The sequence below is a fragment of the Crocuta crocuta genome, unplaced genomic scaffold (assembly GCF_008692635.1).
Source record: "Crocuta crocuta isolate KB4526 unplaced genomic scaffold, BGI_CrCroc_1.0 scaffold231, whole genome shotgun sequence".
NCBI classification, from domain to species: domain Eukaryota; kingdom Metazoa; phylum Chordata; class Mammalia; order Carnivora; family Hyaenidae; genus Crocuta; species Crocuta crocuta.
In genome coordinates, this window is record NW_027528357.1 from 7,866,163 (window position 1) to 7,893,816 (window position 27,654).

General features: G+C 35.6%; 1 protein-coding gene across 1 annotated transcript; it reads left to right on the forward strand.

Moving 5' to 3' along the window:
• Positions 1-27,654, forward strand: DSC1 (desmocollin 1). Its single transcript, XM_077753838.1, has 16 exons — positions 1-63; positions 3,010-3,094; positions 4,381-4,583; positions 5,792-5,911; positions 6,846-7,001; positions 11,781-11,925; positions 13,428-13,594; positions 14,287-14,421; positions 15,973-16,158; positions 18,053-18,312; positions 18,396-18,538; positions 22,503-22,715; positions 24,122-24,364; positions 25,381-25,499; positions 26,239-26,493; positions 27,350-27,654. The coding sequence occupies exons 1-16, from the start codon at positions 1-3 to the stop codon at positions 27,545-27,547; spliced, it is 2,691 nt and encodes an 896-aa protein (XP_077609964.1). The 3' UTR covers positions 27,548-27,654.

Below are 27,654 nucleotides of genomic sequence, written 5' to 3' on the forward strand. Positions count from 1 at the left end.
ATGGCTGTGGCCTCTGCTGCCCCAGGGAGCATCTTCCGTAAGCAGCTCCTTTTCTGTCTCCTGGTGAGTAACAACCAAAGGATTAAGGAATTCGTGCATGTTCCTACGCGCTTCCTCCCTCCAGTTTGGGCTTGAAAGAGAGCAGGGGTGGCAGTGGAAGGCCGAGAAGATAGACTGAGAAAACAAAAACAGATCTGAGAAAAACCTAAGGAAGAGCTAAGAGACTTGTGACCCAGGATAGCAGGTGTTTTGTTTATTCTTCACGTGTCCACTGCCAGCATGTTGAAGTTTTTTATGGGAATCCCCTGTTGAGTCTTGCTGTGGTGTTTTCCCAAGGAGATTGGGATGAATTCATTCCTTAGGCATTTGTCACAGAAGGTTCTGAGGTTTCCTCTTGCTACTAGCCATTAAATGAGCTGTAGTTTGTCATGCTTAGTTCCACTGAGCTGCAACAAAAGGAGAAGGAAGTCTGGGTACAAACACAAATTATCCAGGACTTTCATTCTACCCACCAGAAGCTAAGAGAAGTGCAGAACTCCTAGTTCGAGCAAAGGAAAAAAACAATAAAAAAAAAAATGTGACAGCCATTGGAAAATATCTATGAACTTGGCTTCCGCTTGGGTTTTTCATAGCTTTGTAAGTGTGCACTCAGGTGCTATTTTCCTTTGGTGGGGAGGAAGGAGAGGGGACTTGTCCCATAGCTCTGGCTGGCATTTCTGAGCTGTGAATTTTCTTTCTTTCTCTCTATTTTAGCTTCACATTTTATGTTCAGAATTTAAAGATTTTACTGTATGGGAATAAACATTTTCTCCATATAAATACGTGATGCAGGGTTGATGGTCAAATTCTCATTCTGTAACTGCCTAGAGGAGGCAACAACAATAATGTCAGAGACCACTTTGAGTTAGAACCAGGTAAAATGCAGTAAAAGATTTCTTTCTTTTTAAAAAAAAATGTTTTATTTATTTCTAGGAGAGAGAGAGAGAGAGACAGCGTGAGCAGGGGAGGGTCAGAGAGAGAGGGAGTCACAGACTGAAACAGGCTCCAGGCTCTGAGCTGGCCGTCAGCACAGAGCCCGACGTGGGGCTCGAACCCACGAACCGCGAGATCATGACCTAAGCGAAAGTCCAAAGCATAACCGACTAAGCCACCCAAGTGCTCCGCAGTGAAAGATTTCTGCGGGACTCATTTAGATTTCTTTTGCTTCTGTTCTCTTCTCTGTCCACTATCCTTTGAATCATCCTTTGCCCATTCATCCTTAACCCCCATAATAACTAAAAGAGTGTCTGACCCCAGCTCCCTGTAAACCATTAAGCTGCTAATTTAACTTGAAGACTGGAATAGTACTTCCGGTGACCTCCACTGGCTCTGCCTACCGAGCCAGAAGCAAACAAGCAGGGATCATAAGGCAGGAAGGAAAGAAGATGGTTGTGGGAGTAGGGGCGTAGCCATATCCTATGAGAATAATGTGTGTGTATATACAGGCTACATATGTGTATACATATAAACACATACATCTACATATACAGATGTGTGCACATATATATACATATATTTTGTCAATTATAAAATACTCTTTCTACATCATATATTTAGATCATTACTAATAAATTGTTTATGTTCCGAAAGTTCTCGAGATACAATGTAGTTTATTCCTTGACATTAAGGAAGAGTAAAAAGTCAAATAAATAAGAATGTCTTCTGTTTAAATACTTACCGTGTATTAGGCACTGAGTTTTTACCAGAGAAAAAGGCAGGTGTGGTTTTTCCCCTTAAGTAGCTAGCAAGCTCTTAGAAGAGAGGCCTGGAAACAGAAAGATCATTGTGTGACTACATGATTAGCCTGCTGCTACATCCCGGGAAGGAAAATGTGGGGAGTTGTAAAAACATGACAGGGAGGCTAAAATAATTAATATAATTAATTACTTAAACTGGGTACAAATGTGACCTTTTAAATTTCAGTTTTTGGTATTATTTGCCTAAACAGAGTTTTCATAAAACTACAAACTATTTAAATAGGCTGATGAAATATATCCAAGTATGGATGATAATGCCTTCTTTCTCTTTCCCAAATAATGGGTCCCCATAACTAGAATATGTCCTCAGAAAAAAAATCATAATAAAATTGACCTGTTTCCGGGGAAATCTAGCTCTGCTCTATTTTTTATTTAAACAATCAAAAAACAGTCATTTTGATAAACAGAAGGCAAAAAATACAAAATGTGAAGAAAAAGAAACAAACTATATTTTGAACGTGATAATACTTTTAAACTAATAACTTTTTCCCCCAGGTCATCTGTCTTCTTTCCTTTGACTACCTGGCATTTTAAAACAATAGTTGTGTCTTGAATTTAATTATAGATCTTTACCCTATTGAAGGCTACTCTCTATATTTTAAATTATATTTCTTTTGAAGCTAGTTTTTTGGTTTGAGATCATTTAATCTTTGACGTTTATGCCAAGCCAGTCCCAGGAGAGATCTGAGATGAGTGAATATTTGTGGGTGCTGTCCTTTACAAGGTAAAAAAAAAAAATCCTCAAATAGTTTCTAGCCTTAATCAACTATAACTGCAAATTGTGTAGGTCTGTGGAAATAATTTGTGTATAAATATAAAAAATATCAATATAAATAATGATGATAATCCATCATCATTAAATTCTGAAGTTAAGTACTTTCTTCATGCTAAGAAATCACAATGTTTATGATTGGCCTTAGAGATGATAACCTCTATATAAAGTCAATGGTTAGTAGCCACTTTCTAAAAATGATATAATATGATTTGGGTTTTAAGAACTACTATTCACTCTAACTTTTCATTGATACTGAATGACTGTGGTGCCCCTAAAGCCATTTCCTTTGATCTCCCCTTTTAAAATCAATATGAAAACCGCTGAAAGACTAGAAGATAAATTTATTTCTGAAATTGACATTATTTTTATCAGTAAGACAAAACTGTAACTTGAAAGTTTGTGATCACAAGTAATTCCTACTTTCTTTTCTTTTTTGAGGTTGTAATATTATCTTGCGATGCTTGCCAGAAAATTTCTCTTCAAGTTCCTTCTCATCTTCAGGCTGAAACACTTGTAGGCAAAGGTGAGAAACAGTATTAAAAATTTCATAGTTTTCACAGCTACATTTAGCTTCAGGGTACTCCAGTAAAGTTTGGGATAAAGCCATGTAGTAGCTACTTGGCATTAAAATTCAACATAAAATGAAAGATGGACTACTCTTTTTTTGGTAGTAGTTAGAAACAGTTAAGGTACCAAGTTAGTTGTATGCTTTTCTTGACAGAAAAGTTAGCAAACATCAAAGCTCTAAATTAGCTTAGTTCAAACGAAAAAGGCACCAAAACCAGTAGCATATCTTAATCCATATCAGCTAATCTGCTGCCAAAATTCCAAAGCCAGTCATTCTTTAATTGATTAGATATAAAACAAATGTTTTATAACATTTGTTATGAAACCAATGTGTCAAAATTTAAATGCCCCCACATAATATTTGTGCTTAAGGTTGATTATAATGAACAAATACTCACCAAGAATTTGTGATCTGTGATCTATGACACCGAAGAGCTTGTGAAAGTCAAAATTGCAACAAGTCTTACTATCACAGCAGTCCCTAAAGCATAGGTTGGTGGTCCAAGGCTCACATTCCTTTCAGCAAGGTTTTTCATTGGCCTTAAGGTTACACCTTCAATACAGAATTGGTATCCTTTCCAAGACAAACATTGCTTTGCCCAGTGCTTTAAATTAATCCACCGCCTTATACCTGAAAACACTAAAAAGATATACAGTCTATACCTTATAGACACATAGCAAATACGCTAAATATGTTAAATATGAATCTGTAAAGGAAGTATTTTGATAACAAACACAATATGTGGTTGTTAGTACTTAGTACTTAATATGTACTAAGTAATACTTAGTACTTAATATGTACTAAGTATTACTTAAACTATAGACTAGTTTTCCTACTTTTTGCAAGGTAGTTTTAACTACCAAAGATTATTGCAAACAAGTTCCAAATTTACTGATATCATATAGTTATACTACATATAAAATGATAAATTTGTTTGTATATATATGTACAAACCCATAAACAAGAGTTAAAGTGGAAACAATAAATCTAGGAATGCTAACAAAGTATTTTATATCTATTCACAAATTAATTTATGATGAAAATACGAGAAACGATGACTCCATTTATTTAATTATTTAATTTCCATAGCCCCTAAATTTTATAATAGTAGGTACTCAACAAATTCCAAGCATAACCTCCCTCTTTCTGTTTCTCAAGCACTAACTCCCAGTTGCCATTCCTGTAAAACTTGTTCTATTCCTGTTTTATCTTACAAATTACTATGAATTTCTTCCCTACAGTGAATCCAAAAGAATGCTTCCAGTCAGCCCACCTAATCTGGTCAAGTGACCCGGACTTCAGAATTCTAGAAGATGGCTCCATTTACACAACACACGACCTCATTTTGTCTTCTGAACGGAGGAGCTTTTACATTTTTCTTTCAGATGACCAGAGGCAGGAACAGAAAGAGATAGAAATTGTACTGGATGTGAAAGAAAAGAAGGTATATAGGCCAAGACTTAAGCATAATGATCTGCTTTAGGAGAGCTCTTCATTTCATAGATTTTCTTCCACTTTAAAATCATTTCTTAATACTCGCTTGTTTGTTTACTTCTAATTAACTTATGTAAAGACTAGACTGTTTTAAGGAGTGGTAGAGCTATTTGCAAAATGACGTAAAAATGAAGAGCTCTGGAGCTGGGGAGCAAAGTCAGAATATCAAATCAAAGGTTTCAGATGGTGGTTTGAGGTGTGGCTATAAGAACAACCAACCTGAAGAACAGGCAGGGGTGAGTCTAAAACTCAGTGGAAATGGATTCAGGTTGGAGGTGTGGCACTTTACCTTGAATGGCTTTCTCCCAAGTGACTATGGGTTCAGTCTCTTTAAAGAGATTGTCTAAAGCTTACTCTCAATTTAATAGAAAATCCCTTGGGGTCCCTTTCCTCAGAGAATGAAGTATAGCCAGTCCACAAGACTGGTTTGAATGTTCTGGCTCTAGGCTCATTTTCTTGAAGTGAGTAGTAGTGATCAAAGAGTAGGAAGGGAGAGTTTACTGAAATTCACATAAATCTCATTTTAATCAAATTCTGCCCAATGAATTGGGCTTTATGAAATAATTTATTAATAAGTGATTTGATATGAGAGAATCCCCTAGCTAAATTCCTTTGGATTACAAGAATTCTTCACCAAATTTAGAATATGCTTACATATTAATACACATTATATATATTACGAATTTAGGAAAAGCCTTGTAAAACATTATTTCATATTGGAGAGTGTTCACATCACATAAAACAAAACATACCTGAACAAACGCTGACCTCTGTCTCTCTATACAAATGCTTTGCAGCGTAGCTAGTGTTTTAACAAATGTTGGTTGTATCATTCCTAATGGAATAAAATTAATTTTTAGATATTTGTTAACAGATTACCTATTTTTAGGGAGTTTATACTTCTCAAGATGGCATCTTTCGCCATGCCTTACAAAGCGCTGTTTGATTAACCCACTAAATCAAGGTGAAACTGGTTCTTATGTGTATCTGTATGTGTGTATATGAATCTTATTAATACAAAACAGAAATGGTGTGGGTATTACCCGTGATCTTGTCATGTACAACTCTTACTTATTTTCCTCATGTTAATGTATGTGTGAAAACCACAGTTCCTGATGATAGGCAGCACGGTATTTCTCCATGTCTCATTGCATGCAGATTCCCAAGAAGAGACACACCAAAGACGCAGTTCTCAAACGCAGCAAGAGACGATGGGCCCCTATTCCCTGTTCACTGATGGAGAACTCATTAGGTCCATTTCCGCAACATGTTCAGCAGGTACATTTTCCCTAGTTAGGCTTTGCTTGTTCATTTTTAAAACTTTCCATTTGAATTGAATCAAGGCTTTAACCTGTTTGTGTTAATAAGGATCATCTATTCACCAGAACTAGAAAAGAATCCGTGTCTTTTGTCACTTTCCTCCAGAAATCATAGTTAACATTTAAAAACAAGTTTTAGATACTGAGTTTTTGATGCTTTTAGGTCTATATCCAGATACTCCTGAGTACTCCCCCAGAATATAACATTCTTAGGAGACATACCTAACAGATTTTGCATAATTCAACTGTCCCTTTAATTAATACTTATCCAGGGTGCTTGGCTAGCTCAGTGGGTAGGACATGTGACTCTTGATCTTGTGGTTGTAAGTTCAAGCCCCACATTATGTGTAGAGATTACTTAAAAATAAAGTCTTTAAATAAATAAATAATAGTTATCTGCACAGAAAAGACAAGTATTTTTGTTTACCAAAAAGTGGCGTCACTGCCAGATAGCTAGAGTGTAAAAATAGACCAGCTTTGAAATTATAAATTAATTGTGGGAGGAAAGTTGCATTATTTCTATTTTTTTGTCAGAGAAGTTTCCATTCCAAATAACTCAAACCACTAACATTGTTATTATACTTTATATAGGAATAATAATTAAGTGAATAAGAATTGTAAAGGTATAACTCCAAGATTTTCCATAAATATGCAGATAACTCAAAAGAACTTGGGATCAATAGATGATTGAGTTTGTGGCTTTGCACATTACAGAAGATGAATAAGAATTTTAAAACACATGGGAGATGATGAGAAAATAAGCAGGGGAAAGAAAGAATAGGTGAATAGGAAAGAGCGGAAGTGCTAAAAATTGAAACATCGCAACATATTAGGTTGAAGATATTTCCCATAACATATTTGTTTTTTTCCTAAGTTGTCACTTATTGTTATAGGTCCAATCTGATGCGGCACAGAACTACACCATCTTTTACTCCATAAGTGGACCAGGCGTGGACAAAGAGCCCTTCAATCTGTTCTACATAGATAAGGACACAGGAGATATCTTTTGTACACGAAGTATAGACCGTGAACAATATGAACAGTTTCCAGTAAGATTATTGGATTGTTTATTCAGAATTATCTTTTAAATTACTGTATTAATATTTTCAATGCTGCTTATTTACATATTAGAAGAATCAATTATTTGATGTAATATTTAAATATTAATATATAATATAAACTTTAAATTTCTATTAGTACCATTGATGAAGAAAGATAATGGATATTGTAGGGAAGAATAGGGGAGAAAAGCTATAGAAAATTTAATGACAGGAGCATCAGTTAAGTGGTAGACTTTTGATTTCTGCTCAGGTCATGATCTCATGTGAGTTTGAGCGTGGAGCCTGTTTGAGATTCTCTGTCTCTGTCTCTGTCTCTCTCTCTCTCTTTCTCCCTCTCTCTGTCTCTCTGCCCCTCCCCTGCTTGCGCGTGCGCACACACACACACACACACACACACACTAAATAAATAAATAAGCAAATAAGCAAATAAATAAACAAACTTAACAAAATTTTAATGTAATAACAGAATTTTAAATGACAGGCTTTGATCTACAGAAGCTTGGAACAATAACAGTAAATTTTGAGTTTGAATTTCCCTATAATAATATGGTTCAATTATTTTCAACCCAACTGTACACTATAAATCAAATGAGCACTTTCTAAAACCTACTGATGCTCTAGTCACTTCCCAGAAATTTTGATTTAATTGTTCTGGGATGAGGCCCAGACAGTTAAAAATTTGAAGTCACCCAATGTAATTCTAAATGTATCCTAAAGATTGGGATCCACTGCTTTAACCTCTTGAATAATATGGTGCTTCTTTTCTTTTCTCCTCTCTGACCTTTGGAAACCGTTGATATTATTTTACTTCTTTGGTAATCCAGAATAAGTTTACCAATTCCTCTTAGTCTATCTAATTTGACCCAAAGAAAAATTTTAGCTCTCCTGAAAATTAAATCCTTCTTTTTTCTCTTTAAAACTTCACATATTTCCTTATGTTCTGATGTCTAATCTGACATACTGTAGAAATTAACAGTGAGTTTCAGGGAGATGATAAATTAAATTGTTTAAGCATTTGGAGATTTGAATCGTGAGCATAATTAAAGAACTCTTTGCTAAAGGAGTACATAAAAGGGAAAATTATCTCATACTTCGGAAGTTCAGAAAGTAACATCTTAGCAGATATATGGAACATAAATAGGAAATGGTAGCCCCATTAGGCAGCTATGAAAGAAGTTAATGATTGGGGGTGGTGTGGGGTAGAGTGTGGACATCCTATCCTAAGGATGTCAAAGCACTGTATAAGGTGGTGAAATTTTTGAAATACAAACATCACACTTTAGGGATTTCATAATTAAATTAAATGATTGGATTAAAATGACATATTTTCTTTATAATTTCTCTGAATAAACATATTTATTCATAATAATACCAAATTGTTATTTTAAAAAATAGCTTACATATGGGGCACCTGGCTGGCTCAGTCAATGGAGTATGCCACTCTTGATCTAAGGGTTGTGAGTTTGAGCTCCATGTTGGGTATAGAAATCACTTAAAAATAAAATCTTAAAAAATGACTTACATAGACTCTTACAGGAAAGGTATGTTCAGCATTATTGTAAACATTTTGATCTATCTAGAAACCAAATAAATAATTGATAAATATACAGATAGAGATGTGTGTATGTGGGGGAGGGAGGGTGGGTATAAATATGTAAATTCTCTGTCCCTTTTATAGCTCCTTCACAAAAAGAAAAGATCTAACACTAGTGGTCTCTCTTGAGGAGAAATAAAAAGCTGCATACTCTGTATGCTGCAATGTACATTTCATTTCTTATTCTGCTGATAACATTCTGTTTTTGGATTTTGGAATTTGGAGGTCTTCAGCTGCTTCCCATTGGATTATTGCCAGAAGGAATAGTTTTACTTTAAAAATAAGTTACATTGAGATGCCTCTCTGGCTCAAGTTGGTAGAGCACATGAATCTTGATCTCAGAGTTATGAGTTTGAGCCCCACATTGGGTGCAGAGATTACTTATAAAAAAGTTACTTTGCTATTTTTAAATATATTTTAAAGGATGAAAGAATAAAGCAGTATGGAGTTCATGGTTTAAGTGGCTTTTGGTTAATTTTTATTTCAGAATTACTCATGTTTCTCTAGTTTTGATTAACATACTTAAGATTGAATTGATATTAAGAAATACCACTTGCAAATTCGTAAGATTCATAAAAGGAAGTATAACAAACAGATGTAAACATGATGCAAGTTCTGAAATCACTTGAGGCAGTATAGAATGGAAGCCTTTTTTATCAACATAAAGGTGAAAAATAATATGTCTTTGCTTTCCTATCAAATCAATTTTACTTATTGTTTTATATTGGAAAGCTTATTTCTCTGGAAATTAGTAGATCTTCAGTATCTGCCACTTTTCTTTTAGCGTTGGACAGTTCACAACCTTCAAGAATCTGTTTCCTTCTCTGTTTTATGGACTGCTAATAGTTGTCTTACGTACCTTAGACCTGTTGCGATCATTAAATACCATAATATTGGTGAAATCAATATATAAACTGTACAGCTTCTGAAAAAATTCTAGTGGCAGATCAGACAGTACACTTGCTACAGGATTTTGTCTTCAAAGTAGGATTTTAATGGGATTTCCCTACTTTTTGCATTTGTACAACCTATACATAAATGTTATGTGTTAACCAGTTATTATTACTTGAAATAATTCAATTTTATTGATTATTGAAAACAAGTTGCCATGAGTCTAATTCAATGCATATCCTTACTGTGTTCCTGTTCTCTCTCTTGCCACATGTTATCTTGTTTAATCTTGGCTTGTAAATATATTTCTGGATGAGTCACACCATTATTGCAGCTTAAAGAGTTTGTCTTAAACCATTAAATTCATCTTATCTTTTAGGGATGTGTACAAGGCCATTTTTTCCAAGTTTTTCAAATAATAGTTGTATAAGAAGAGGATTTTCTTCAATAATTCCAAGTTATTCTATGAAAGAAAGCAGTTACAAATACTTTTGTCTTTGAGCACTGAGGATAATCTGTATCTTTTGTAAATACATAGGGAAAACTTAGTTTCCTTCTAATCCCTTACCTATCCAACCAAAGCCTTATTGTCTTGCAACATGCGTTTCTTTTCCAGACTCATAGGTCTACCCATGGTCTTTATATGTATGTTGCAAATCACATTCTGCACCCACTCAGCTTTGATGCCACTGCTCTCTCCATACTCTCCCCAGTCGACATTAGATATCTTTCATTACAAGGTCAAACTCAAGTCCCCACTCCTGCTGGCAACTGTTTGCATCTTCTCAAAGATTAAAGAAATTTCAGCAAATTGCAGTGTGAAAGGGCTAAAAAGAGATGAGATTCTCCAAGCTACAGAAGAATTCAAGGGAGAAACAATATATCAAAAACACACCTGAAATGTAAATAATACTCTTCTAATTCAGCTAAAAATGTAACTAATTTGAAAGTATAATATCCTATACTTCTTTTAAACAACAATCATATACTTGAATGTATATGATTATTGCTTTCAGTATAAAAAAATGGGAACGAAACTGTAAAGCCATTACTATTATTTTTTGAAACTGTTACTTTAATGACTAAATAAGAAAGTGTATAATTAATTTCTCTATTATAGGAGTATAAATGTATTCTCCTAGGGAGTGAGGCTATGCTTTAAAGTTTAGCTATATTCCTAATCTGGATCATTCTCTCTACAGTAATGATTTCACTTTTGATTTGTTTTGGAGATACTTAGCTTATCATTGGTAATAAAACAAAACCAGGTACCCAATATAGTACCTGGGATTCTCTCCCTCTCTCTCTGCCCCTCCCCTGCTCATGTGTGTGTGTTCTCTCCTCTTTCTCTTTGTATCTCAAAATAAATAGATTTAAAAAAAAATTTTTTTAAGGATTTAAAAAGAGATAATGGATGCCAGAGACAGAGAAATGTCATAATCCCTAGAACTTGGCAACTGACTAAACAGGCTATTGAAAGACAGGGAAAAGTTAGATACCTGGAATTTTAATCCTGGCTCATTTTGGAAGATGGTTACAGTAGGACAATCAAGAATTGACTGTGCTGAAGAAGTGAATTAATGCAGAATTACCTTGGGCACATTTAGTTGGTGCTGTCAGTGGAGAAAATCTATTTAATTCAACAACTCTTTATTGAATACTTACTATGCATAAGACATATAAGAAGTGTAAAGAAATAAATTGATGGTGTTTAGAAGGAAAAGATATTAAATCCTGGCTTTGGGGTCAAGATATAGCATTTTGAGATTGAGCTTGAAATATGTATATGATTTTATTGGCAACGCTATTACATAATAAATATATATTTATGATAGGAAAATGAGAAAATGCTGATAAGTAAAGAATTCATAATTCAATCACTGAAGATTGTTGATATCTATGTATATATATGTCTATGCAAATCTGTAAATAAATGGAATCCTGTTTTTTCTAAACTTAAAAAATATTCTTGTCATTAGCGTAACTGGGGAAAATTTGCATACATTCTAACAAGTAGAGGGCATGTGAATGATTCAGAGAGCAGAGTAGACTCATTCAGCTGAGATGCTGGTACCTGGTGGGAGAACATGAACACAGAGAGAGGATCCAAGCCACGTGAAAGCAGCGACTGTGCTGGTGTGTTTTCCATCGCATAAGTTCTTAGTTACACATTCTTTTGTGGAGGCTTCTTTAAACATCATGTCTTACCCCAACCGCTAAGTCTAATTTTGTGTGTCACTTGTCATTTGAGAAGGAGCTGATGGTGTTTGTCTGCCTTTTAGCTCTATGCCTATGCCACCACTGCAGACGGCTACGCACCGGAGTACCCGCTCCCCTTGCTATTCAAAGTTGAAGATGATAACGATAATGCTCCATATTTTGAAAACAAAGTGACTATCTTCAGTGTGCCTGAAAATTGTCGAACTGGTGAGTTCACTTCTTAGGAAAACACTAGAGTTTTGCTTTGATTCAATTCCTCAGTCATGCTTTAAACACAATTATGCAAAACATTTCAAAATGCTTGAATGTCAGGGCTGCCTGGCTGGCTCAGTTGAAAGAGTCTGCAACTCTTGATCTCAGAGTTGTGAGTTTGAGCCCCATGTTGGGTGTAGAGATTACTTAAATAAATATTTTTTAAAATGCTTGAAATGTCAAGGGTATTCTATATAAAACTTTGTAGTCTTACAAGATCATCTCTTCAGAGGCAAACCTTTTTGTCCTCATTTCCGTGGTGCTCATATAGAAGGCAGCTGAATCCACGATGAATATGAATGTGTGACAGACAAATGCTGTTTATGTTTTCTGTTTTGACCATGTACGTAGGTGTCACAGATGCCTTTATAAAGCAATAAATAATTTGAATCTTTACAACGTTTTAATACATTGTCAAGGACTCAGAAATAGATCATCTCATGGAAATGTTTATCTGATTTATAAAAATAAATACATTGCCTTACTTGGCATATTTTTAGGGCAGATTTAAAAAGCTAAACTGATTTGATGCTATAGGCAGCTGAGATTGTGACCTAGGCACATCAATGGGCATAAGACTACCAGGTTTAACAAGAGACAAGTTACAAGAGGAACACCTGTGTGGCTCAGTTGGTTAAGCATCCAACTCTTGATCTTGGCTCAGGCCGTGGTCCAGTTCATGAGATTAAGCCCCACTTCAAGCTCTGCATTATCAGCTAATTTTATTAGCTTAGAATTCTCTCTCTCCTTCTCTCTCTGCCCCTCCTGTGCTGGCTTATGTGCACACTCTGTCTCACTCTCTCTCAAAATAAATAAGTAAACTTTAAAAAAAAAAAAACGAAAAAGTTACAAGAAATGCCTAATCCATTCTATTGTCATTATGTATGCATGCATGTTTAATATTGTTCTTTCACAGTTAATGGTTTGATTAAACACATTTCTAATACTCTGATTTCTGGGCCGTAAAGCTTGTCCAAATGATACTCAGACTGCTGCACAGTGTATTCATAGTTACTTGCATATATTAACAATTCAGTACATTTATTAAAATATCAAAGTGTAAAATCTTTCCTATCATATTCAAAGCTGTGCTATTCCTCTAACTTTGTCCAGTTCAGCTATAAAAGAAACAAGATACACAGAGAAGGCCCCATCCAAAAATAGTCCATGAACTGGGGTGGTGGGTGGAGGGGAAGAAGTTGAAAACCACTGCTACCAAAGGTGGGGTGGATATTCTCAAATGTGTGGAATATAAACCATGTTATTCACAGTACCCATATAATTAAAGTTTCCAAGTAAGGGGAGCTTGGCATTTTGGAGAGCATTTAGATACTCCACTTACCTGTAAAATAAATCTACTTGTGATTTTTGGGAGAATATGTTACAACCATGCCTTGTTTGTAATTCAATTATATTGTTCTTTTAAATTATTGATGATATTGCGTTTATCTAAACAGGAACTTCAGTGGGACAAGTGACTGCCATAGACCACGATGAACCTGACACTCTACATACTCGCCTGAAATATAAAATCTTACAGCAGATCCCAGATCATCCAAAGCATTTCTCCATACATCCAGATACAGGTGTCATCACCACAACTACACCTTTACTGGATAGAGAAGTAAGGAACTGATTAATTAATTTTACAGTCACTAAGCTATATTTCAACTGATAATGAACTCCCAGAGAAGTTACAGTAAGGCATTCTACGGCCACATCTCCCAGCTTGCTTCTACACAGGCTGTGCTTAGGGCTTCCCTTTGCCTTTCTTTGTCTCTGCAGAGATTTAGGGAAGGCACAAGATGTTAGACAAGTTCTCACTTAAGGTCATTGACCTAATTTGATTTGTGAATGATAAAATAGTTTTAAATTATGAAATGTTAGGTTAAGCACATCAGTTTTCTATTGTACTGACTAACCCATCTCCTGGTCTATATTTATATTTAAGGTGGCCTTTTAAAAAATAAAATAAAATAAAGAATGTAAAGGGGCGCCTGGGTGGCTTAGTCGGTTAAGCATCCAACTTTCGCTTAGGTCATGATCTCGCGGTTCATGGGTTCGAGACCCGCGTCGGGCTCTGTGCTGACTGCCAGCTCAGAGCCTGGAGCCTATTTCAGAGTCTGTATCTCCCTCTCTCTCTGACCCTCCCCTGCTTACGCTGTCTCTCTCTCTCCTAGAAATAAATAAAAATATTAAAAAAAAAATAAAGAATGTAAAATAATCAGAGCCTAAGCAATGGCTATGAGAATCACAAGTGATAGGAAATAGAAGTGTTCATCAATGTACCCTTTTCTTTTTTCTTTTTTTTTTCAGAAATGTGATACATACCAGTTAATAATGGAGGTGCGAGACATGGGGGGCCAACCTTTTGGTTTATTTAATACAGGAACAATTACAATTTCACTTGAGGATGAAAATGACAATTCACCATATTTTACGGAAACATCTGTGAGTATGTCTTTGTATTCGTTTACCAAGTTTCATTTACTTTTTCAAAAAACCACACCTGGAATTTGGTAGCTCTGTGAGACTATGCATTTTTGGTTTTGAGTGCTGTCGCTTACAGATGACATGCAAAAAAAACCAGATTTCTATAATAATAATTGAAAGACCAGTTACTTCTAAATGTTAGGGAGAAAACTATTCTCTTGGCCATCTAATGGCTTAACCCTTCATGCTTGCTGTTCACATATTCACCATTTTCTTGGATGCCGAAGTCTGTTATCGATGCCTTGGATTTAAATTCCTTTTATAGAGTACAGAAGAGACCCTCTCTCTGGTATCCTTTGCACTTTAACTTCCCAAGATATTAAAAAAAAAAAAGACTAGCTTTGTATTTTCTGCTCTGCTGGAAGATCAGTAAGTACAGTGTGCCTCCCCACCCCCCATCATCTATATGTAGATACTTCCAGCATCACATATGAGCCAACTTTCCTTTAGGAAGCACACAATACAAGAAATATATACAGGATGATACTTCCAGGAAATGACTTTTATTTCTGGAACATTTGATGGTAATTTTCATTGTTTTCATTGATCTATGTATACTAGAGTACAAGTTAAAAAAAGAGAACTCCTAGTGATAGGCATATTCATACACTGCTTTATGTGGATCCCTACAACTTGTGAGGATAAGTTTATCCCATATTTTACTTGAGAAAATAAAAATTCAGTTAAATAACTTGCTCATAATGTCATACGTATAGAACATGTAAGAGGAAAACCTGGGATTAGAATTAAGATCTGTTATGCTCCAGAAGCTATCAGGCTACCATCCTTCTACAAATTCATTTTACATCTCTAGAAGATTCTGACTTGCTACTTTGTTTAGTCTTTTAATTAATATAATATGCTTCTGTAAACATATTTCTTTTTTGGAGGGAGGAAGAGAAAAAATGTGATTTAATTTCTCAAAAAAATGAAAAAGTTTTCCTTTAAAATGTTTGCTAGTGAATCAGAAGTAAATTAAAAACAAAAATTGGCATAGTAACAAGTCATCCAGTAATAATAAGAAATCAAAGGGCGCCTGGGTGGCTTAGTCGGTTAAGCGTCCGACTTTTGCTTAGGTCATGATCTCGCGGTTCATGGGTTCGAGCCCTGCGTCAGGCCCTGTGCTGACGGCTCAGAGCCTGGAGCCTGTTTCGGAGTCTGTGTCTCCCTCTCTCTCTGACCCTCCGCTGCTCACGCTGTCTCTCTCTCTCCTAGAAATAAATAAAAAAAATATTTTAAAAAAACAAGAAGAAATCAATGTAGGTTATAATTATCTATAAATATTGAAGAGTTAATATGTTAATATAAAAGAATGGGTAAGATTTGAAAAGTCAGTTTAGTGAGGAGAGAAGTACACTATACATGAAATTTTTAAGTTATTTCCAATATATGATTGTACATTCCCATATCACTTTATTTTCTTTTTTTCTTTCAACTTAAATGTAAGTTTTAGAGTTGAATATCATGTTGTTGATGCTATGAATTTATAACAAGAGGCAATTGTTTTAGTATTTTACAGAAGTAGAAGAAAACAGAATTGATGTCGAGATTTTACGAATGGCGGTACATGACCAGGACTTACCAAACACTCCTCACTCAAAGGCTGTATATACAATCCTACAAGGAAATGAAAATGGAAACTTCAAAATTAGCACAGACCCCAATACAAATGAAGCAGTCTTGTGTGTTGTCAAGGTAAGCAACAACAACAACAACAACAACAACAACAACAACAAAGATCACGCAATACTTTAAAAAATACTAACTTACACTTGGGCATTGATATCTACATATCTATATCTATATCCTATGTACTATATATCTCTATATGTATTTGTATGTATGTGGCTAGAGAATTACAGTATAATGCTAAAATGATTTATTGTTGGCTTACATAAATGTTTTGTTATTATTATTATTATTATATGCTCATCCTCTTTCTTAGAAGATAGACATTAGCGCACCTGAGTGGCTCAGTTGATTAAGCATACCACTCTTGATCTCAGCTCAGATCATGATCTTGTGGTTCATGAAACTGAGCCCTGTGTTAGGCTCTGCACAAACAGTGAGGAGCCTCCTTGGGATTCTCTCTTACCCTCTCTCTCTGCCCCTCCCCTGCTCATGCTTTCTCTCTCTCTCTTTCTCTCTCTCTCTCAAAATAAAAAGAGAGGAAGAAGACAGGCATTGTGGGTACAAAACACATTGTCTATACATGAGGGAAATCCAAGGCAGAGAAATATTGTGTTAGTAATCAAGTATTAGACTTAGAAGGGGTCTTCGATACCCACTTGTCCAAATCCCTTATTTTATGGAACACAAGATGGAGAGAAATAGAAGAATTATTACTGGAAATCAAACCTCTTGACTTTTCAAGTGTCCTCATTCTTATATTATACTTTTGCTTTTCTATGATATACAAGACAGACTATCAAATATTCAGCAGCTATTCCCACTAATTCTCCTTTATTTGAGGTAGCCAGCATTTAGGCATTTTAAAAATTCAGTTGCCATTAGTGGCACCCAAAATGATTACTTGAACTAATCTGGTTCCTTTGTCTCTCTTCTAAGTACTAATGAGGCCTGACCTTGCTTAGCTTTGGAGATTAGATGAGATCAGGTGTATTCAAGGTTTTATAGCTGTAGACATATCTGATTCTTTTGGGACTGCTTCTACCCAGAGTCTCCACTACCTATTGGATAATTTCCCTGATCAATTTCTTAGGGACACTGTATTTTCTTATGCACTGTTGTGCATCTATGCACTCTTGTGTATATATGCATGAGTTGTACTTTCCTAAGTACAACTTTTCTAAGATTTTCTTACTTTTCTAAGATTTTTAGAAAATGCCATTTAATTATTACATTGCTTTTTCTTTCTCTCACCCATCTTTTTCTTTTTCTTCCTTGGGCTTTTTGTTTGTTTCTTTTTGATTGTTTTTTGAGGGGTCTAGGTTTTTTTCACTTGCTTTCCTTTGTTTGTTGTCCTGATAGATTTTAGTCTCTAATTGTTTAACTATGGTTTCAAGATGCTTCTCATTATTCAGTTCAGAACTGAGCACTTTGATTAAGAGCTATACAATCCTAAGTATAATAATTTTAAAAAATAAATGTAATGGACTTCGATAGTATCATAATTTTTACTCATACATTCAAAGTAACTGCTCCATTATAGCCAAATATCATGTTCTAGTAGTCTATTTTATATATTTCTTTTCATACTTTTAATATACTTCCATATTGGCTTAGTTATCACTGTTATCTCATTTGATAAAGTTGGATTTATTAAAACACTTATTCAATTTCTATTAATATTTAAACCCATAATGAAAAAGTGAAGGCAAGACCTTCCTGAAGGAAAGGGTGAAGAAAAATTTGTTAAATAGTCAACAATTTTGTATTTAATAGTGTTTGTTTCTCATTATAGGAAGTTAACTATTAGTCTTTAACTACATTAGCACCTGCTTTGGGTAACATTTTACATGCAAAAATGATACTCCTTTTTGTGCTAAAACCTGGGATCATACTTATAAGTCTTCTACTTATATACAGTGGTCCAAATTGACTGATTTAAAGTATGTTTATTGAACAGCCATTGAACTACGAAGTCCATCGTGAGGTTGTTTTGCAAATTGGTGTGCTTAATGAAGTACAATTCGCTAAAGCAGCAAATTCGAAACCGCCTACTATGTGCACTACAACTGTCACTGTTAAAATTAAAGACAGTGATGAGGGCCCTGAATGCCAACCACCGGTAAAAATTCTTCAGAGTACAGATGGCCTCCCAATTGGAAAAGAACTCCATGGATACAAAGCGTTGGATCCAGAAACACGCAGTGGTGAAGGCTTAAGGTAATGTATTCTTCAAAGTGACATATTTTGAGATTATGTTCAATCTTTGGTCTGAGCATTTACATTTGGTTTCTAAAAATTAGGTATAAGAAGATAGGAGATGAAGATAACTGGTTTGAAATTAATGAAAACACTGGTGACTTGAGAACTATAAAAGTGCTAGATAGAGAATCAAAATTTGTCAAAAACAACCAATACAATGTTTCCGTGGTTGCAATGGATGCAGGTGAGTACAGTTTCCTAGAAATGGAGGATATGTTTTTAAGCAAACTTTCGGGTGAACTTTGTTTATGGTCAGATCCAAACTTGGTGTGAAATATGTTTGCACTGATTGCTCAATTTATTGGAGACCACCCAACATCATCTCAAGTGCATCAGTAATGCAAAGCTAGGAGGTGATGAATGAGTGGCCAAAGACACGGTGGCATCCTCTAGGATCTCCATTATTTTCAGAAGCACAGATTTAGATGATTATGGTCTGAACTTGCTGAAAGGGTTTAACTCACCTAAAACCATTTGACACAAGTTAAGTTTCCTCTGAGCTTCTTGTGATGGGGAACAAAACATGCATCCTATTTCCTAAAGAATGATCAAACAATGACTCTTAAGTCTTGCGCTGTGGTTTGCAGTTCTACTTAATTCTAGAACTTATGTTGTGAAGAAATGTCCTTCAAATATCATGAAGTAATGTTTTCAAAACCCTTTTGAATGTACACCCCTACAGTAAATGATTTTTGAATGTGCTCATTGTAGTGTATGCCCTGACACTTTTGTTTGTTTTGTAATGCAAGTGCTTGCCTGACCTAAGCTTTGATTGCTAAGGCGTCCACTTCAGAGATGGCTATGCACCATCTAGTCCGCCAAGCAGACAAGACAAAAAACCCGAGCCACATCCCAATACCAGCCCAGTCTCCTTTTAGAGATCTTGCTTGATTTCAATAACTGGCCACTGGTTGCTTGTGTTATCACTTCCCAGTGCTTTAAATTCTTGCTCTTAGGTTTTAAATTCACCAGTAAAGAGTGAACTCCAGACTGTTTCAGATTCTGTGTCTTCCTCTCTCTCTGCCCCTTCCCCACTCATGCTCCAGAAACCCTTAGTCCCAACTCTTGGCCCTGATAAAACAGTACCCCAGGCTTGCTTTCTTCGTCCTACCCCCAACAACCTTGCTGTGCGGCCTCAGCTGGACCACATAATTTCCAGGACCTTTTTTCTCCAAAAGTCTCCTGATGGCTAGGGCACCTTGCAATCATATAAGACTCACAAGGGCCAGTCCAGCCACAAAATTGTTTGTCCACTGGCTGAGATCTGCACACAGCAACCTCCCTATATTTACCAGTATGTTTGTATACATGTGCTACTATGCTAATGTATGCACCATAGAAATACACAAACAAGCAGTTGTTAAGTGTTATTCCCATGTGCCAAAAATATTTGGGTTTCCAAATCTAAAAGAAAAACTAAATGTGACTATCATTACATAACCATGTGCATTTGATCTTCCTTTCTTCTTGATACCTATCACACAGCCTTTTGATGTAGTTCTTTCAATATAGGAAGGACAAAAAAGCTACCAAAGAATGGAGAAAACATTAGCTGGGAAATATAGTTAATGTTGCCACCACTCTAAAACCATGGGTGATTTGCTCCTCTTGTATAAACAAAAGTGAAATCTGAATGGTTCAAGAACACAATTATGATGTCCAGAAGGATTTATTTCTACTCACTTATTCCATGAATGTTGATAGTCCAGTAAGCTCCAAGTACCAGACACATCACCATGAAAACTAAAATTCACAACAGAAGGGCAAATTCTCACATGACATCATTTAAAGGACTATTATATTCTCATAAGAGGCTATTGGTGTGACAACTTTCCCCCAAAAATGTATGGATATCATAAGAGGGAGAAATCAGTGAAGAGCTGCCCAGATTAAAGGATAAAGGGAAATTTAACAGAAATGAAGAAGCTTTCTTCATGAAAATACTATTTGAAGAGAAGGAAAATATGGAGAACAGAAATATGAGAACTTTGTCTTTTGGTGCTAAACGTACAAGGAAATGAAATGCCAAACTGTAAACTATAAGATTCTATGTCCTAGGCTCATGAATAACCTGGGTGTGCTCAAGAAGTAAAGACATGGATATTACAAGTGTTAATGTAAGATGATATGGTGACACCAATGCTTTTGTTCATTTGCACTTTAATCCATTAATCTGTATTTCCAAGGACCAAATATATAAGTAATTACTTACATTCCCACATGAGCATTTACTTTTGATGCTCATAAATATTTCAGGGTGATGACCTAGACATTCTTCTAGCTTTCCTAGAATTCAATTTATTTACTTCTGTTTCTTGAGTCAGTTTTCTATGTTAGTCTTTGTAAAGTTAAGCAGGCTGGTTTCCCTGCTGTCACTCTAGAAAACACTGTTTTATACACCTCTGACTAGTGTAGCACTGCCCCACCTGTTTGAGATTCAAGTCCCTTAACTTCTGCAAATGAATGATAGTGACATTTGTGAGTGTTTCCGCTCATTTGTGTTCAGGTCTTCTCTTAATATCTCATAAAATCCCCTTTCCAGGGAGTAATATTATCAGGGAGTAAATAATGTTAATTATCACAGGTGATGTGTCTTCTCTATAAAAGGGTGTTTCATTGTTTCTCATTTATATTCTGTTCCTCTAATTAAATTGATTGTGAAAATTAACACATCTTTGTTAGTTTGGTGATTTTGAAGTTGTTACTTGTATTCAGATTTATTACAAATTTCTGGCAGTATCAAAGTGTTTATATGCTATTGTAGATTTGTTATTGGGGGACCTAGATCTCTCTTTCATTTCTAGATATTTTAAAACGTGTTCAGAAAGAATAGCTTTTAAATAGGTATATAGTGGTTGTCTTTTGTTAAGTAATTAACTTAAAAGTCGCTTTTAATAAATTAATTTTGTAGTTACTCAACAGAAAAAAAAATCACCAAAGCATACAAGTAAAGACTTACGTCTTATTTCAAACTAAAAATGGATTTTATTTACATATAATTTATAGTGATGTTTATGATAAATTCAACATATATGCTCCAAATGTAGACTGACATTTGAAGCAAAAAAAAAAAAATAGAAACCTTATCAATTATTTTTCTGTTTACTTCAATTTTGAAAGCTTGCCATTTACTGTAGTTTATTATCTTATCACAAATGATAAATTCTAAACATGTTTTTTTGAATTTCATTATCTGTTAAACACAAATAATGGACAATGTTGTCATTAAAAATATTTACTGAGACAATGTGTAAAGTATTAGAACAACACTAGCGGCCATCTAAAGCTGAGTAAGAGCTCCTATTGTCAAAAACACACTTTTTGAATGAAGGAGGGAGTGAAAATTTATTTTTATAGTTTATTCAATTAAGTTTTTTGGAAAGTGCAAAATAGTCATAACCTTATGTTCAGTGTGTCAGTATGAAGTTATAAGTTACCCAAGAAATGCTAAGGAGATCAATAGTCTCTCAAGGTGAGTATGACTCAGTTCTCAGGATGAAAGTGTTCACAGTTCAGTGTGTGAGTCAATGATGAGCAAAGTGTTCTGAGAAATCAAAAGAGAATATTGCTACCATTATCCATAGAAGACACAGCAAGTTTCACAAGGAGGTGATATTTGAGGGGACTTTTGAAGGATAATCAGATTTTATCAGGCAAAGAGAAAGACAAAAGTATTCCTAGCAGTGGCAACAAACAGAATGTACCAAAGCAGACAAGAAGGAACATACTCCATGGGTTTGATGAGAAGTTTCCAAAGTCTGAGCAAAGAGGATGTGAGGAAATGAATCAGAAGAGGGTCAAGGAACTGACTGATGACCAAAGTCTTTGATTTTCAGGTTGAATATATGCTCTTCAGAAAGGTTTAAGACATCAATTTTATTTTCAACCGTTTATTCTGTAGTGATATTACTCATAATGTCTTGCCTCTTCATTTTAAAAAGCACCTCAATATATCTGACACAGCCATCAACCTTTAAGGGAGAGTGACATGTCACTATTTGTACTTGTAGCAATAGTATTTGTGCTCTAAAAACTGTGAGATTTAAGTGCAGATAGCCAGTAGAAAGCCTATCTGTCATCTGAGTAGCATGGAGATGTTGAAAATAAAATTTTAAGTAAAGAAATATCCTATTTTGAATTTTTCTTAGCTGGCAGATCTTGCACGGGAACCCTGGTAGTTCATTTGGAAGATAATAACGATCATGCACCACAGATTGATAATGAAGTGACAATTTGCCAGCATGCTAAGGATTATGCTGTTCTCGAACCTGTAGATCCAGATGGACCTGAGAATGGTCCACCTTTTGAATTCTTTCTGGATAATTCTGCCAACAAACTTTGGAATTTAGAAACAAGGGATGGTATGTAATTATGCTAACTCTTCTAATCATTAGGACCTTAAGATGGCTGATGGTTTAGACATTCACTTTAGCTCATTACAATAAATATTCATTTTAACAAATTATTTTATTGATCCCGCCAAAAGGATAATACCTTGCTTTTTAATTTTATTTTTTTTAAAAACAACACTTCTTAGCATTTAATGAACCTCCTTTCACATGGCTGCAGGCTACCAGGATGCAGAGCTCCACACCCCACGCCCCACTGTGGGTTTTATATCCTCTCCTCTGCTCTATTCCCTGGAAGCCCTGGCCTTTGTGATGATGGGCTGTTTCAGGAGCTTTCTCTTCCCCAAAACTTTGCAGTATCCCAGGGGGACCACATCAATGATGGGAGCAGCTCCAGTCTTGTTTTAGGCAGCATATACCTGTGTCTGCTCACTGACTAAGGTCCACATTGTATCAAGGCTGAAAGTTGGGCAGAAGTTTTGGTTTCTCTTTAAGTGGTAATGCCTCCTACCAACTTTTCCAAAGTGATGCAGGTGATATTTGTTGAAGTGGACCCTGTGGTGGTGCATGCCACTAGCATTACCCTGGCCTCCTGGCTGCTTCTGGGACTTGCCAATGTGACTGTGGCTTTGGCTCATGTGGCTCCAAAGTTTCTGGGTTTTCCTCAGTGTGAGTGGCATGTAGCAGCCCAGACAAAAGAGTAATATCTTTTTTTTTTTTAAGTTTATTTATCTTGAGAGAGAGAACCAGTGGGGAGGGGGACAGAAGATCTGAAGCAGGCTCTGTGCTGACAGCAGAGAACTGGATGTGGGGCTCATACCCGTGAAATGTGAGATCATGACCTGAGCCAAAGTCAGATGCTTAACCAACGAGGCCGCCCGGGGCCCTAATACATTACTTCTTTAAAGCAATGAATAATATATTTATGTTTAGATTCTTGTTCCAAATGTATTTTAAGAAAACATAAAAATATAATATGTGAATAAGTATAGCTTAGCCTAATATAAGTGTAGAGTAATATTAATTAATTTTCTTAGTGTTTCAAGAAATCAAAATCATTTTTAAGAAATAAAAATAAACCACTGAAGTTTTTCCTTTAAGCTAAATTCTGCACCTTCTCTCTTCCCCCCCTCTACCCCAAAAATACCAAGGAAGAAGAATAGTGCTATTGAGAGGTCATAGGGGTACCTGGGTGGCTCAGTCAGTTGAGCGTCTGACTTCAGCTCAGGTCATGATCTCACGGTTTGTGAGTTCAAGCCCCGCATCAGGCTCTGTGCTGCCAGCTTGGAGCCTGGAGCCTGCTTCAGATTCTATGTCTCCCTCTCTCTCTCTGCCCTTCCCATGTTCATTCTCTGTCTCTCTCTTTCAAAAAAAAAATGTCATATAAATATATATTTTCTCTGCCTTCTTTTCTCTAGGTAAAACTGCAATTCTTCATCAGCGGCAAATTCTTGACTATAACTATTATACTGTGCCTATTATAATAAAAGACAGACATGGTTTAGATGCGAAACACATGTTAAAAGTGAGAGTATGTGACTGTACGACCCCATCTGACTGTAAGATGAATGTCAAAAATGTGAGAGATTTTAAGCCATCAAACGTGATACTTGGAAGATGGGCTATTCTTGCCATGGTGCTGGGTTCTGCATTGCTGTCATGTAAGTATAATTATCTAGAATGTATTAGTTGAAGTCTTATCTAATATTTAAAAAATATGTATGGTAGTTCTTTATTTAATGACCTTTATAGCCTTTGCTAAAAGAGCATTCAACCCTTGATCTCAGGATCTTGAGTTTACGCCCCACGTTGGTGTAGAGATTACTTAAAAACAAACAAATTTTAAAAAATAAGAAAACAAATAGAACTCTTAAAAACATAAACAAACAAAAAAAGATCCCAGTGTGTGGAAAACGGTCACGGGGTAAACCACTGAGGAAAAGTAATCCATGCAAAGAAGGTTAAGATTTTGTGTTCTACAAACCATTGTTTCAGAGATGCAAAAGTAATGGAAATCATTGCTCACACTTTTTCTGTTCTCTCTCCTTCCCACTTACACTCCCTCATGCTTTCTTTTTTAAGAGTTTATTTGACTCTACAACCCATTTGCATTTATAGACTTTCCCCATAGTCTTTACTGTGTCCTAACTCATGGATTGGAGTTTCATGTTAAACTGCATGTTCCCCTTAGCACTATTAGTTGTCGATGTGCACTTTCAAAATCAGCCACTGATTTTATGTAATTGCCTCTCATGTTTGTATTTACGCCTAATGCCCTTTAAGTGGGTTCTGTATGCATTTTAAGTACCAGTAATACTCGCTTAAATTTCAATCCAAGGGAGTTGCCATTCGACTGCGGAGCAAATAAGAGAATCATTTAAGTTAATTCTGAATTTGAGAAGAGACTTATTAATAAACTATGCTCACTTCATCTTCTTAGTTTTTATTGATTTTTTCTCATTTAGCTAACATAATCTCAATAAGGCAGAGATGGTCTATATACTCATACATTTGTTAATATTCTGTTTTAAATTTTATGACCCAAAAATCTCAATATTTGGAATAAAATTTTTAAAGTTCTGTGAAGAAACTTTTAAAAAAATCATATGATTTAAATGATTTAATATATACCTGCATGAAAAAACACTATTGTGCTTAAATACTTTCTATTTTTTAGGTATTCTGTTTACTTGTTTCTGTGTTACCGCTCAAAGAACAGTAAAGAAATGTTTTCCAGATGTAGCCCAGCAAAATTTAATTGTGTCAAATACTGAAGGACCTGGAGAAGAAGTGACGGTAAATTAGATTTCACTTTCCTATGAATTGTATGGTGATCCAATAATAACAGTTGATTATAATATAATAATAGTAATAGTAACAGTTAATGTTTATTGAGCACTTACTATGCCAAGCAGAATTTCACATGACCTGCGTGAATTAATTCATTTAAACTTCATGGTCCTATTGTATTAGTTTCATAGGACTGCAAAGAACCACCAACTGGAAGTTCTTATACTTATGGGAGCATAAATCAAATCTTCAATTGAGATTCTTTCCATGTGTGCCTGCCTGTGTTTAAATTTTGCCTTTGAGGGGCACCTGGATGGCTCAGTTGCTTGGGCATCTGACTTTGGCTCAGGTCATGGTCTCACGGTTCATGGGTTCGAGCCCTGCGTCAGGCTCTATGCTGACAGCCAGCTCAGAGCCTGGAGCCTGTTTCGGATTCTGTGTTTCCCTCCCTCTCTAACCCTCCCCTGCTCACACTGTCTCTCTCTCTCTCCCAGGAATAAATAACGCATTAAAAATATTTTTTAAATAAATAAACGAATTTTGCCTTTGGATTAGGGACCCACCCTAATTGAGCCTGATCTTAGTTTAACGAAATACGTATATAATGGCCTATTTTCAAATGACTTACATTCCAAAGCAGTGAGGATTAGGCCTTCAAAATATGAATTTTGGTGGGAAAGAAATGAACGTAAATTGTTAGTTTCAATTTCATTCATTCATTTTATAACTCTAACTGTATTTTTAGGAAGCAAATATTAGACTGCCCACACAGACCTCCAACATCTGTGACACAAGCATGTCTGGTGGCACTCTTGGTGGCCAGGGAGTCAAAACACAGCAAAGCTTTGAGATGGTCAAAGGCGGCTACACTTTGGATTCCGGCAAAGGAGGTGGACATCAGACCTTGGAATCTGTCAAGGGAGCAGGACAGGGAGTGACGGACACTGGCAGATACACGTACACTGACTGGCACAGCTTCACCCAACCTCGGCTTGGCGAAGTGAGTGCCAATGTCTGCGAGATGGTATTACATAAAAGTTTAAGCATAATTTAGAAGTCAGGAACTCCCAAAAGTTTTACTCTTCATGCAGCGGAACTCATCACCTTTTAGTGTTTAATTACCATAGATCTAGATTTCAGACCAAACCCAAAACGACCTTTTAAAGTTTAATTTTTAAAATAATGTTTACAAAACTACAGAACCATCTAGGGGTGGCATATGTAGACATGTTTAGGAAGTATAAAAAGACCAATAGCCTCTTCCCTAAAAATTATCAGGAGAATCACCTGGACTGAAAGATTTATGTGGAGGGATCATAAATTATAAATATTTTTTGGTGTATTGAATCCCCTATTCAGTCATGAAGGACTAGCTGCCGACATCAATCAGGTAGACTGTTAAGCTTTTATTTGGGGTGTTAGTTCCTTGTTTTATGTTCAGATTAATCAATATTGACTAGTGTTAACCAGTTTAAGATATTACATTATTACCACTATATACTAATGTATAAACAGAAGAATCATAACCTACATTGGTCCCCCAAATATGTGAAGCTGCATAGATACATTGCAACTATACAAATCTTATGTTCCAATGGGGAATTGTAAGTTAACTTTGTGTGTAGCTTTAAGTTTCATAAATGTGTTCACTAGGAGCATTTGTATATCTGCTGTATTTTCAGAATGAATGTAATACAGACCAATCATGTGCATTTTTTATATGTAGGAATCCGTTAGAGGACACACTCTGGTTAAAAATTAAACAGTAAAAGGTAAATCAAAGACATTATTTTTAAGCTAATATGTTTAGGTGTTTTATAAAAAAAAATAATAAAATGTGCTCTTTTTTGATACAGAAGGTGTATCTGTGTGGACAAGATGAGGAGCATAAACACTCTGAAGACTACGTTCGTTCGTATAACTACGAAGGAAAAGGGTCTGTGGCGGGCTCTGTGGGCTGCTGCAGTGATCGGCAGGAGGAAGAAGGGCTTGAGTTTCTTGATCATCTGGAACCCAAATTTAGGACGCTAGCAAAGACGTGTGTCAAGAAATAAATGTGTGTTTTAATGGAGAAACATCTACAAATGCATACGCAGGGGCTTAGTGAATGTAAAATGATAGCAGCATCTGCTAATATGTTTGTTTCTTGGAGGAAAATTTC

Bases quoted from the DNA above. Each gene is read 5' to 3' on its own strand.
- DSC1 (XM_077753838.1), top strand. From the start codon at position 1: ATGGCTGTGGCCTCTGCTGCCCCAGGGAGCATCTTCCGTAAGCAGCTC. The intron at 5,912-6,845 runs GTACATTTTCCC...TTATTGTTATAG, and splicing joins TTCCGCAACATGTTCAGCAG to GTCCAATCTGATGCGGCACA. The intron at 22,716-24,121 runs GTATGTAATTAT...TCTTTTCTCTAG, and splicing joins GAATTTAGAAACAAGGGATG to GTAAAACTGCAATTCTTCAT.